The sequence below is a fragment of the Centrocercus urophasianus genome, unplaced genomic scaffold (genome assembly GCF_019232065.1).
Source record: "Centrocercus urophasianus isolate 14NV4802_14NV808 unplaced genomic scaffold, USGS_Curo_1.0 seq_15, whole genome shotgun sequence".
Taxonomy (NCBI): domain Eukaryota; kingdom Metazoa; phylum Chordata; class Aves; order Galliformes; family Phasianidae; genus Centrocercus; species Centrocercus urophasianus.
In genome coordinates this window covers 3,227,926-3,241,215 of record NW_024884697.1, presented here as the reverse complement: position 1 = coordinate 3,241,215, position 13,290 = coordinate 3,227,926, and the positions used below count along the sequence as shown (strand labels likewise).

The window sequence follows — 13,290 nt, the reverse complement described above, 5'->3', positions numbered from 1 at the left end:
CCACATAAATTATATTCTTTAAACAAAATTAGACAAAGAGGAAGCAAATGAACCTCTAGCATCAGCTCTGAATGCTTCACAAAGTGTTATAGATACAACAGAATCACTGATTTTTAATGCAATTCAGCTAGGTTTCTAATGGCTATTTTTCAGATGGAAATCAGATGGTCTGATTTCCTGCCTTGGTAGATTCAAACCACTTGAAGACGTCCTTAAATGCCTGGAATTAATATCTTCAAATTACTGACTTCCATTGAGCTAAACGAAGCCATTGCTTTGCAACACCTGTACAGCATCCTCTCAGATTTTATGTGTGAAACTCTAATGATTTTCTATATATGAGTTGCTCAACTTATACTAAGATACATGAAAAGAAGTGTATATACATTATACATAAAGAGAGAAGGAGACTGATCTCGTTTTGAGCACATGCATCATCGTATTTCATAAAATAAGAATGTAGTGGAATCTGGTTCAAGAACTTGAGAGACAAAAATAGTACGTGTACACTAAAAGGAAACCTGAGTAATTCTCATTGGGAAGAATCTGCTTTAAAATGCTTTCCTAACGAAAGGAAAGACAACATTGATTCTAAGCACAGAAAGCAGTGCAGGAGACGGGAGGACAGAGTGGAAGGACTCAGTTGGCTCAGTTGGGACTTGGAGTTACTCTAAGAGCACTCCATGGATATGTATTAGCCTGCTTCACAGGCTACTCTACTCTCCACTCTTTTGTTTATACAGCACAATTTTTTGTGACATCATTCCGCTGCAGTGCTGCAAGTTTTTTCCTCTGGAGCTCCAAACGGCTGGAATGATTTCACTGCTACTTTCCATAGGTAAGCCTTTTAACTGCTTTCCTGGCACCCTAAACTGTAGCATCACCCACAGGAATTGAATCCTGGGCACAGGAGGCTCAGGTATGCGGCTTTGTGTACTGATTATGTACTGTCTCATATGCTTCTCCACATCCTTTTCTGTCATGGCAATTCCAAACATGAAACTTCCTAGGACAGGCACTTCTGCTTAGCACCGAGAGACACCCATCTCATTAGTCCTCTGTATTAAGATTTTTGCATTACTACCTGCATATCAGGAAGAGGTTCCAAGCAATGGTGGCAGAAGAAAAGCACGTAAAGGGCTTTTTAATGTAAGATATTTACATCGTCTGCTTTGAGAGAAAACTGTGCTCCACAACAATCCAAACTATTATCTCTTGATACAAGAGGAGAGAAAGGATTTGCAGGTTGGAGCAGAGGGCAAATTAAGGAGCGTTGATAAGTGTATTGTGGATACCGTGGGCATGCTCTACATCGGTAGAATTTTTACTTGCAAGTAAGAGGAGTTTATTTGGGGACAGCACTGGCAAGCTCTATCTCGATGCTACGATAGCTCCATTCCTCACGCAGCAGTTCCTCGACTGCTTTAGTTTACAGCTCAGAGTATTAAGTTTAGCTGGAACTGGGTCAGCAGCTGCCTCACGAGCTGCTCAGTCATTCCTACAGCATGCCCGGTAATCTCCATCATATAAGCAGGGTGTAATTGCTTCAATTGTCTGCTTTTAATTTGGTAATGCATGCAAGACAGCACCCTTGCTCCTAGGCTCTTCTGCAAGCCTTGCCCATATTTCCTCTTCTTCGGCCATTAGCCTGTCCTTTTGCAGCACACAGTTAGCTTATTTTCTGTAGAGTATTTGGTTCTGCTCTGAGTCTTCCTATCCAGCAACTTGGGACAAAATTACAGGGAAAACTCCGCAATATGCTTAAATTCCCCAACAGGACGGGATGCATGCTTACACAGTAACTGTAACTATACAAAAAAATATACAGAAATGCTACCATGGATTCTTATACAGAGTTAGATCTTTTGTTTAAGAATAGTACTACTTGCTAAGGACTGAGTTACGTAATGACTGAGATTCTGTAATGGCCATCAGCTGCTGTCAGCTCACAAATCCAACCTTCCAGGTTGTGCTTCTGCCTCCAAAGCTCAGCATCTGAGCAGTAACTTGATCATTTGCTCCTACAGCATGACTGCTGGCTAAATAAGTCATTGTGTGAACTAAAAGCTAAATTAAGGAAACATGTACTTTTAGGGGTTAAAACGAAAGAGCAGCATTCTGGAGTAATACTGGGAATTGGGGCCAGCAGAAGAGCATTTACAGTGGATTACTAAGCTTCCCAAATCACCAAAGAGGTAAAGTCCAGCAATATAAGACTCCTTTGTAGCTAACTAAAAATACATTGTCAGTGGATTTGTCCAGTTTTATGTATAAGCAATACTTCTTTCACCTGAACTAATACTAGTAGTCATATAAGCCCCTTATTGCCATGTGCTGCATTTTTTTTGCTAATCTTCAAGGATTTAGCTTCTTTGCCACATACCTCAGGGCACCAACTGATAAAGCTCTAACTCTCCATTTTTCCAGGACACCAGCAGTGCGGCCTTGCAAAAAATGAAAATCGCTCAAGAGATTTAAAGGGGAAATTTATTTTTAAAATCCTGACGACTTGCAGCAAAGAGGTGGATTTTAAAAAAGCTTATCTATAAAGAATCAGTTTAAATTTTAATTCTATCTGGGGACTCTTTCATGCATTCTAGCTTTAAAGTTTATCTTTTGACAGGGACTTTTTGCCAAGGTAATGGGCAGCTTTGTCAATTTAATTTGTCCAAGTTTTTATTGCTGCTGGACTCCTTTTCCTAATACATACATGTTTGGTCTCTGTTGAAGCTTTACCAGTTTATATTTGTTTGCGTAGCTTTTATATTGCTCTAAAACAAATTAGATGGAGAGATTTGGGGAACAATGCAAAATATACGAAAAACAAGCAACTTACCTCTATTATCTATGTGTATACTTAACTTAAAGAGAAAAGTCTGCAGAAATTCTCAGTCAGATACTGACAAAATGCCTCGAGCATGAGGGGCAGGGAGAAAGCTGCCATGTAGACAAAAGGAGGAGTCCATGTAGCAGCTTTGCTGCAAGCTAAAACTCAGACATTAAATTAACAGGGACAGCTGGAACACCACCCTGTCAATCACTGATTCATCCATGGCAGACAAACGTTAGTTTTCCAGATCACCTGGATTCTGCATTGAAAATCCATTTTCCAACTTGAAAAACTGGTGTAAGTTTTGAAATCAGCAGTTTGCTTTAAATCTGCCTGGTAGCACACCAGGGTACCGTCTCTCACAGCATCAAAAATGGATAGCAAGGAATATCCCAAGTCCAAGCTTGTACAAAGTGTGTATTACACTCAAAGCAGGACGTAAAGAGAATCTTTGTAAAACCAGAACGTAAGCAATGCTTCCTAATGCTAAGGATAGCGATTAAGGAAATCCTGTATCCAAGGTTATCAGTATCCAAGACAATCTCTTTCTTTCTTTTCTGCTTTTTTTTTTTTTTTTTTGTATTAACAATTTAATGCACAATATAAGTTTAAGTGACAAAAAGTACAGCAAACCTTGAATTAGGGAAGTCATCCCTAATGGGATTTTAAATCAGATAACATGCAAATATGCTAGTTTCATTTTTTTATATATTAAAGATATTCTCAAGATTAGGTGATATTGGAAAGAAGGAACTGTCTTTGGCTGATATAAATCAGTAAGAGCTACAGGAGAAGAAGTAGCTCAGTCCATTTGAAAGTCAGGTCTCCCTTCTTCATCTAAGTGAAAGGTGATATTTGAACATTCAGAGTATGCATTTAGACTACAGGTTGACAACAATTTTCTTATTTCCATCTAACTGAAGCAACTCTGTGGTCTTCCTAATAGAGGACTCAGTAGCTCTGATATACTAATAATGACTTACTCTAGGGTGGTCTGCTCCTCATTTATGGCCATCTGACCAACCTACAGACTTCTACAAGCTCTGAAACAGCAGACTTCTAGAAACTAAATTTGAATTTTATATGAAAGGCTGTTGGCCCTACTAGAGAAAATCTAGAGAACAAAATTTGGGCATTGCAACAGAGCATACATTTGTTCTGCATTCTGCCAGTGAATGTAAGTCTTGGCTTTTCTAAGTGAAAAGTGAGTTGAGGAAAACCAGAAATCTCATGCAAAACCAAACCAAACCAAATCAAACCAAAACCAAGGCGAGACAATCTCATATTTCGAATTCACAAAATTGAGCTTCCATTCTTTTGCTTCTCAAAGAAGTGGAGCAATACCTGAAATTTCTGGGGTACTTCTTACTTTGAGGTGTTTATTTTTGTTTGTTTGTTTGTTTTAAAGTGTATGAAGTCTGTGGTCACATATCTTACATAATCAGATATGCTTCTCAGCAGCAAATTCAGGAATCCATGTGCACTTATCAAACAAGTATGCCATCTCAGCTCTTTTAAATAACTCACCTTTTCATGTTTATGTTTCTCTTTTTCTTTCTCCTTCTTCTCTCTTTCCTTCCTCTCCTTTTCCTTATCCTTCTTTTCCTTTTCTTTATCTTTCTCCCTTTCTTTCTTTTTCTTCTTCTCTTTTTTGTCTTTTTTCTTCTCTTTTGGTTTTTCTTTGTCCTCAAACAACTTTTCAGGAAGCATAGGAGACAAGGAAGGTAACATGCTGGGAAGTCTCATGGCAGTTGGTGTGCTGAACAAGGGCAAAGACATTTCTTTGGGAGGTAACACAAGAGGTGCTGATGGAGGCTTTATCTTATCTTCCTTACTCTTATCTTTAACTTTCTCTTTGTCTTTCTTATCCTTGTCTTTTTTGCCTTTCTCCTTCTCTTTCTTCTTATCTTTATGTTTTTCTTTCTCTTTTTTGGTATTGCCATCTTTCAACTTTACTTTTGTGTCAGCATCCTCAAAGTCTTTTAGTTTGAATTTATAGGGATCATGTTCATCATCTTTGAGAAGTTCCTTCCACTGAAACTTTGCCTCCTTGTTTGCTTCCTTGTCTTTATCCTTTTCCTTGTTCTTTTCCTTCTCCTTATTTTTCTCCTTGTTTTTCTCTTTATCTTTTTCCTTTTGTTTCTCTTTCTTCTTCATTTTTGTCCTCAGCTCTTTCTTCAGTTTCTTTTTTACTTCTACAGATGAGGCCAACTTGGTTTTCTCCTCATAGACTTTGAGAAGAGGTTCCGGAGTTGGCGGTGAAGCAGAAGGAGAAGAGAAGTAAGCGAAGTTCGCAGGTGGATTAGAAGGTGTTCCCATGTTTGCCTTTCGAATGACCTCATCAATCGAGTCATCCATTGTCCATGAAATGTCTGAACTTGAAGTCCCACCTGATGGAGGTACCGGAGTTGCTCCTGCCTTATTAGAACAATTAGCAGAAACAGAAGGTTTAGGAGTTGTAGTTGTAGTCTCCGAAACAGAAAGTCTTTTCGGACTGGTAAAAATTTCCCCCTCTGACTCAGAACCAGAGGAAAACTCAAAGGGATCGGGTTCTCGTTCAGCACATGCACGAGCAATCACAGCATCTATTGAATCATCAATAGTCTTGTCCATCACTGGTAATTTCTTAGTCTGGTTTTCAATATTTGGCTTGGTCACAGGCTCAGGTGGTGTCTGTCCTTGTTTTACTTGAATGTTTTCCTTTCCTATTTTGTCACTTAATGCAGCCAGAGGGGTTCTACTTGGTGTTTCGGGCTTAACAGGTGGTGGGGGAACATGAACAGGAGCCTTTGGACTTTTGGGACTTTTTGGGCTCTTGGCGCGACCTGGTGACTTTTTTTCTTTGGATCCAGTTTTTGGTGAACGTATGGGACTTCCAGCAACCACTGGTGAGGGAGTAGTTTTAGGTGATTTTGTCTTTTGTCCTGGAGAACTTGTTTTGGACTTTGTCTTGGGTGCAAGCGGCTTTGACTCTAATGTCTTGGGGGTTGGCACTTGTGATTTTGCAATAGGAGCCAACATTGGTGGTTCTGGTGAAGGAGGGGCTAAGTCTGTACTGTCCTGAACATGAACTGGAGAAAGCATTGGAGGTACTTTTTGAGTGTTTATTGAGCTAAGAGGCTCACGTGGTTCCAAAGCTCCATCTAGAGCATCTCCTTTAGAAACGGATAGTTTTGGTCGTTTCATGGGTGGAAATTCTTCAGCATCAGGACTTTCTAACGGTCTCTTGCTCAAGTAATTTTCATCATTAATTGCCTCATCCTCTTCCATATCTCCCTCTTCTTCCAGCGGCACCTGCATGGCCTCCGCAGATGTACCTCCATCAGTTGGTACTTGCTCCTCTTCCTCTTCTGTAACAAAGAGAATTTTAAAAAAACATTAGGAATAATTCAAAATGCATTTTACAGAAACAAATAAGCATCAAAAGTTCATGTGCATGTTAGCCCTCATATGCTACCTCTTACATTAACTGCCGATAAAACCACTTCATACCAGTTTATTTGAAAGAAAAGTCAGGAGCTACTTCTGGCTCGCATCACCTGCTGACACAACTGGAAGGTCCCCCCATTCCAGTGTAACATCAAACACATGAGAGAAAGACATGAGGACAGACCTCACCCATAGTGGTAAACTTTCTGGAGCAGGTGACATACAAAAATGCCCTGGTTATTTCTTGCTGCATCAGTTTGAATTATATGAACCTGCTTGATCCATTTTAAACTATGGAAGAGAAGTCAAAGTGGCTTTTTTTTTTTTTTTTTTTTCCCTGTAACAAAGTGGACTGCAAGGTGTCATTTAAGTAAAATCCACTGGAATTAGCTGTCCTGTTTAAATATCACAGAATTTTGATGGTGGATTAACTACTAGGAAGATGACTTCCTAAACTGGATTTGTTTTTCTTGAAGCGGCGCAGCCTCAAGGATGAAGCAGTGGACTGAGTTTTGCTCAACTGCCAGGATCTGTTTCTGATTCATCTTAACAGCTTGCTGTATGTGGACATTAGTTATTATGATTACATGGGAGCACCCCTGTGTCACTGTGTGTGTGTGCTGGTTTGGATCAGGAGCACACCTTTGAAATTCATCTCCCCATCACCCTGCTTACTGGTGTTTTTTTGCATCATGGAGCAATTCTGGAGAACATAAACTGGATTCCTGCTTTACTGAAAGCAAAATGAAAGATATTCTGTCAGAGGAATACACCTAATGCTTGAGTTGCAAGTGGACACTCAGGCTATGGGACCAAAAAAAGCCAACTTTTGAAAATAAAACAAATCCTGAAACATGAACAGTTATGAACATCAGGCACTATTTAAAGCTAGCTAGTGAACGTCTCATGTATGGTTGCTCTGCTTTTGATAAATTATTTTGTTTTTCAATTGCAATTGCTCAATTTTTCCTACATATACCATCGTCTTCAGTCTCACATGTGTCACATTAGAGTGCAGAGAAGGGAGAAAATTCACTCAATATCTCCCAGAAAATCCATGGCAAGTTTGAGAATGAGAACCTCTGATCTCCTGAACCACAGCCAAGCACTTTATCCTCTTGGCTACACTTCCTCACTTTTAAAATGGAATTATTTAAGCAGGAAAAAGGATTCCAGGTCTGGAATAAGAACGTCCGCACGGGAGTTAAACTGACACATTTACATTGCTTGTAATTACGTCATTACATCCATGCTGGTTACATTCCTATGCAGACAACCTCAACTCACCTCACCCTGTGGCCGTGTTAACCCACCTGCAAAAATGGGTGAATTCTGTCCAGCGGAATGATATAAAGTGCCCTAAAGTTCTCAAATGAAACACGTGATAAAAAACATTTATCACAACGGCAGATAAAACCCAACTTCTTAACGAGCAGGAGGTTCTGAAGAAGCAAACACTAACGCTGTTTAAAGCTTCGTAAAACAGCATCTTTCTGAAATATCTATTTTTGAGGCATTTATTTTCAGGTCTTCTATGCTGGAGTTTCTTTAATGTGTCAACGCTCTAATTTAGGAGAGTTCAGTCAAGAGCCCTGGGCTGCAGCACAAATCTTGCCAGCATCACAAATTAAGTAAAATGAGCTAGCAACTCTGGCTTTTGCCAGGGCCCAGAGGATTTACAGCAGCCAGCCCAGAGAGGAGACTTTGCCTGAGGATAAAGTCTTAGCCTTCTGTGAAAAACAGAAATGTTAGGGAGTTAGGTTTTGCCTGGCTGGGCACTGACATTACGTTTTAGAAACAGCAAAGTTAGAGTATAACTGAGAAATCACTGTGGGCCAAGCCTGCACCTGCTATGTGGGAAAAAAAATCTGCTGCCAGATCGTGGAAGTCATTTCAATCTCTGTTTAAGCTGTTGCAGAAATCAGTTCCCTTCATCTGCTCAAAATTGTTTTGGGGATGAAGAATTAGCATTCATCAGATGTCATCCAGCACTGGTTGCTACCAAGCAATTCCCTCCCAACCCATTTCAGCCTAATTTGCTGCTGAGAGTTTGTTTTCCTTTTAAATTTTAAAGAGCGATACAGTTTAAAACAAACAGCATATATCAGAACTGGGATTTACAGAAGTCTTCTGCCCTGGCCACAAGGCAAGAAGTGTAGCCAAATTCAGACATCAGGGAAGAGAGGGTTTGCACATACAGACTGAAAACATATTTTCATACAGAAACCACAAGGATAAACAGCTGTGCATCACAGTCAATAAAGTGGAAGAGAAATTCCTGCAACTAAGAGTAAAAAAATTACATTTACTAGAAAAATCAGAGTATTTTTGCTAAAGATTTCTGCTTGGTGTCTGCTTCGGCAGTCACTCTGTTACACTGCGGTTCACAAAAGGGCACTGCAATATTTCATATTTGTGTAACTCCTTCCCATCCCAAGGTGCTTCTCATGTTTTACCTACTCAGGGTTGCTGAAAATGAGCAGCTGCTGGATCAAAGGCAAAAAAACAGTTTCAGAGGAGGTTTGGAGAACAGGAACCGGCGTTTTGTGCAACAAAAAAGAATGATGCTTATTTATTTTTATAGAAGGCCAAGTAAAGTTTGCACCAGGCCCAAGAAGTTTCTATGATCTTGTGTGGAGATGCCAGGGAAGGGCAGAAGAGGTTAAAGTGCAGTTTGTAGAGGTGAGACCAGAAATTGGGGTATCTTGGCTCCGGCTTTCATGCACATTCCTGCAAGCCACAAAGACAACTTAGCAAGGAAGCAGAAGCATTACCATCCCTTTTATAAGGACTTAGATTTGCCCAAACATCTGGAAAAAATTGTCTGGGTCAGTCCTGAACAATCCAGGGACTAAGGAAGCTCACGAGCACTTAACTACTGACACACATTCACCACTTTTCAGACATGCTCAGATGACAATCTGGAATCCTATCTTGGTCAAATGAAACCCAAATTTCTCTTGGAACAAGGCCATGGTCTGATCCTCAGCAAGGACTGGTTTTCTGCCAGACAGCAGCTTTCAAACCTGAGCCATTGCAGCTGTGCCCATGGCAGAACACAATAAAGCACTTTTTTGTTTTTCTTCTTTTTTTTTTTTTTTTTTTTTTTTTAATTAGAGAAAGTGAAATCTCTGCCTTATATTTAAGAGCTTTTGGGCCCTGTTTTCCTTCAGAAGGATTTACGTTGGAGCAGGAACCAAATGTGGGAAAGCATCAGCCTTTAAAGGCAATCTGCTTGACTTGGTGATGAGCATTTAAGACTGCGTGACTCCTTTTTACCTTTGCCCATCTCATTCGCTACCAGGCACTTTTCAATGGGCAATCCTTTGTGCACCAGATTGCTTTTGAACTCGCTTTACTGTGATGTCTCCCTGTTTCCAACCACCTTATTAATGATACTCCTCCTGAGTTAGCATCTATAGGTCAAATGGATATCACCTCGGCCATCTGCCCTAATAACTCTCTCCTGTAATGAAAGAAGACGAGAGCTGTTTGGAAGGTTTCTCAAGATAACAGATATATATATATATTTGTTAGAGAAGTCAGTGCTGGATCAATATTAATGCTCACGTTACTAAAGCTCCACAGAGCAATTGTTTATTATGTCAGCCGTCCCCATGCGCAGAGCCTGAGTTCAAAGGACCCAGAAGTGACAAGCTGACAGCTGTTAGCACTCTGCTGATGAACGCAGTGTTTTAAGAAGGCCTTTCCTTCTTGAGCAAATTAGAGGCAATGAGCAGGACATGTAACACTGGTTGTTAAACTGGAGCAAGACTTTCACTTCCAGGGAAAGACAGTTTTGAAGGTAAGGAGCAAACACTCCAGCCCTCTCTTGATGCAAGTCTGCACCATAATCTTGGGCTGGTCACACCGTGTTCTGCTGTCTTCCCATTAGATAACTGACGACAATTTCATCTCACAGAGGTGCAGTAAAATCTGAACTAGATAAATACATACCTCCTCAGGACTGCAGGAGAGAGAACATTACAATGAAAATGCAAGCTGTAGGGATGTCACCACTTCAAATGCTAGAAAAATTCTTATGCTGAACAGTTTAGGCAAGAAACCAAAACTCCTGCACCTTTCTAACAAAAAACTACTACAGAAGCACATTTCCTTCTTTGTACACCATGTTCCCATAGCACAGCAGGGACTCCAAAACCAAAGGCTTATTGAATGTATACCTTCTTAATTTGGCCACAGCTCAGTTTCAGGACAGCAATACTCAACACTTCAGTAATAAAGTTCCAAGATCACGATGCTCTGGGGTCTGTTTGTCCTTACATCTGAGCCAGGGGTACAGGAACAGAAATTCTGTCCTTATTGCACAAAAGGAGTGCAACGACCCATACCATGCTATGGTGCTCTTCTGGCTGCCCTGTTAGAGGAGCCTTGTTGCAATTTCAACAACAGGTGAGATTAAACTAAAGGCAGGAAAAAAATATATGCAAAATTATTTCAGTTGAAGAGAAAAGCACCTATGGACAAGCATTCTTCAAGCAAGAAAAACTGTGACACAATACATATAAATAAAATTTAAATTCATAGAATATCCCAAGTTGGAAGGGACTCAGATGGATCACCAAGTACAGCTCCTGGCTCCATCGAGGACCTGCCAAAAATGAGAACATGTCTGAGAGCCTTGTCCATATGTTTCTTGAAGTCTGGCAAGCTTGGTGCCATGACCACTGCTCTGGAGAGGCTGTTCAGTGTCTGACCACACTGGTGGCAAGTGGACGGTTGGACTAAGATGTTCTTGGAGGCCTTCTTTAAGCTTAGTGATTCTATGATTCTACAACCACCTTCTTGGTGAAGAACCTTTTTCTGATACCCAGTCTGAACTGCCATTCACTTGGTCAACACTAGCCTTTTTTGGGTATCTTGAAAACAGCACCATGAGCACTTACATCTAAAGGATGTTCTAAAGAACATGGCACAGAGCTGGAAGATCTCTGCTCAGCCCACAGCCTGACCAAAAGCTTACTCTGTCTGTTGGCCAGTATTGCTTTTAAGGAATGCTTCAGCTTATTTTTTGGAAACTGGTTACTATTTCCCTATTTTACAGAGTGGTGATAGCATAAAATCATCTAGCTAAGACCTAGAGATATAAGAATAAATCAATTAAATGCACAAAGCTCTGGCAGGTAACAGTTCCTGTGGAAGCCAACCATATTTATTAAGAAATGCAAGGTTTTGGATTTTGTATTGATAATACCTATAGTATCAGTATCAGCTGTTACAGCAAACACACAAGGATAGGGTTCTGAATGAGCTGTTACTTCCATGCAACTCAAACCTGCTTATTTTCAACAAATGAGTCTTTTATATATCTTACATATCTCTTGTATAATCTGTTGTTTGTTTTTTTTTTTTTAAATATAACTTGAACTTCCGCTTTCTAAAGGACATTATTTTAGACCTATCAGTAGCTCATGCATGTCTTTCACACACAGCTCTGTTTATATCAGGTCTCTGTGTTTCTTTGCACTGTGTGGTATCAAATACTTAAGTATGAAAGTTGAAAGTCTCTGGGTTTTTAAGGAAAATTCAGACTCAGGAAAGGAACTAATGTAGCAGCGCCTGCACTGAAATCTTCAACTCATCTTTCATTCCAAGCACATGCTCCTCAAGACAGCACGAATATCAAGTTGAAGGTTTTATATACAAGCCAGCTCAGCTTCTCAAATGCAAGAGATCGTTCCCACCCCAACATATGAAACTTTAAAATGAAAAAAATACCAACAATTTTCATGCAGACTTCCAAAATCATTTTCCTATTGTCTAGACAAAGCACAAGATTAAGCTAAAGATACCTTTTGGGAAATTTTAAGTCACTAAGTCAAGAGCTTAATACACTTATCATATTCTAATAAATAGCAGCTATTGACTTCTGCTAAAAGTGAAAGGCCTTTTTCTTATGCCACAATAGGCTTTATCTCTTTAACTTGTAATAACAATGGCTTTTCCCCAAAACAAACAGAAAGCGTGCTTGTAGTCCATAAAGGAAATTGATGGAAAAGCAAGAAAATTCAATCCTGATATCCTACAGGCCAATATCCTGATATCCTAATGCAAAATGAACACACTAAGAAATCCTTGATATGTTCTGAGCTTAAAATGACAGATTTATACATTTAATTTCTCCACTGTGCTAAGACAACTCATCACTGATGTGACTTGTTTACCAAACAGATGCATCATCCACCAACTAAAGGAGATCAACCAACCTAATACCAAACATTGACATTTTCCAAGCAGCACTCTTTGAGGAAGAATGCTGGTAATACTGCACCATCACAGGAGCTCGTTTTCCATGTACCTCTGACCTGACCACTGACATTAGGGCCACAAAGATGGTGAAGGACCTGGAGCATCTCCGCTATGAAGAAAGGCTGAGTGAACTGGGTCTGTTCAGCCTTGAGAAAAGAAGAGTGAGAGGGGACCTGATCCAGGTCTATAAATATCTAAGGTGTGGGGGGCAGAATGGCGAGGCCGAACTCTTCACAGCAGTGTGTGGAGACAGGACAAGGGGAAACGGACAGAAACTGCAGCATAGGAAGTTCTGCATAAATGTGCTCAAGAACTTCAGGGTGAAGGTGATGGAGCACTGGAACAGGCTGCCCAGGGGGGTTGTGGAGTCTCCTTCTCTGGAGATGTTCAAGACCTGACTGGACACCTACTTGTGCAACCTGGCGTAGGGAACCTGCTTTAGCAGGAGGGTTGGACTCGATGATCTCTGGAGGTCCCTTCCAACCCCTACAATTCTGTGATTCTGTGATTCAGTGATTGCCATTGAGTTCACTCCAGTGCACTCTCAGTATTTTCTAAAATGGAGAAAGCACAAGCGTATTTAAAAGAAAATAAACAAGAGCTTTTGGATCGGTTAGTGATTTTGTATGCATAAGTAAAACACAGTGAAGAGGATATGAAAGGTGCTTTAAGTCAAACATCCACACGCCTTGGTGATATTTGAGAATTTTGGCCTGAATGAATGGGCGGTGCCTTTTACAATCTGTACCAACCTGGACTGT

The 13,290-nt window shown here is 40.3% G+C and overlaps 1 protein-coding gene across 1 annotated transcript in view; it reads right to left on the bottom strand.

The window, feature by feature from the left end:
- The window catches only part of TAF3 (TATA-box binding protein associated factor 3), a 113,390-nt gene that overhangs the window by 22,561 nt on the left and 77,539 nt on the right, over positions 1–13,290 (bottom strand). The window contains exon 3 of the mRNA XM_042815714.1: positions 4,358–6,180. Within this exon, the coding sequence (XP_042671648.1) occupies positions 4,358–6,180 (1,823 nt within the window). The remainder of the gene's footprint in view (positions 1–4,357; positions 6,181–13,290) is intronic.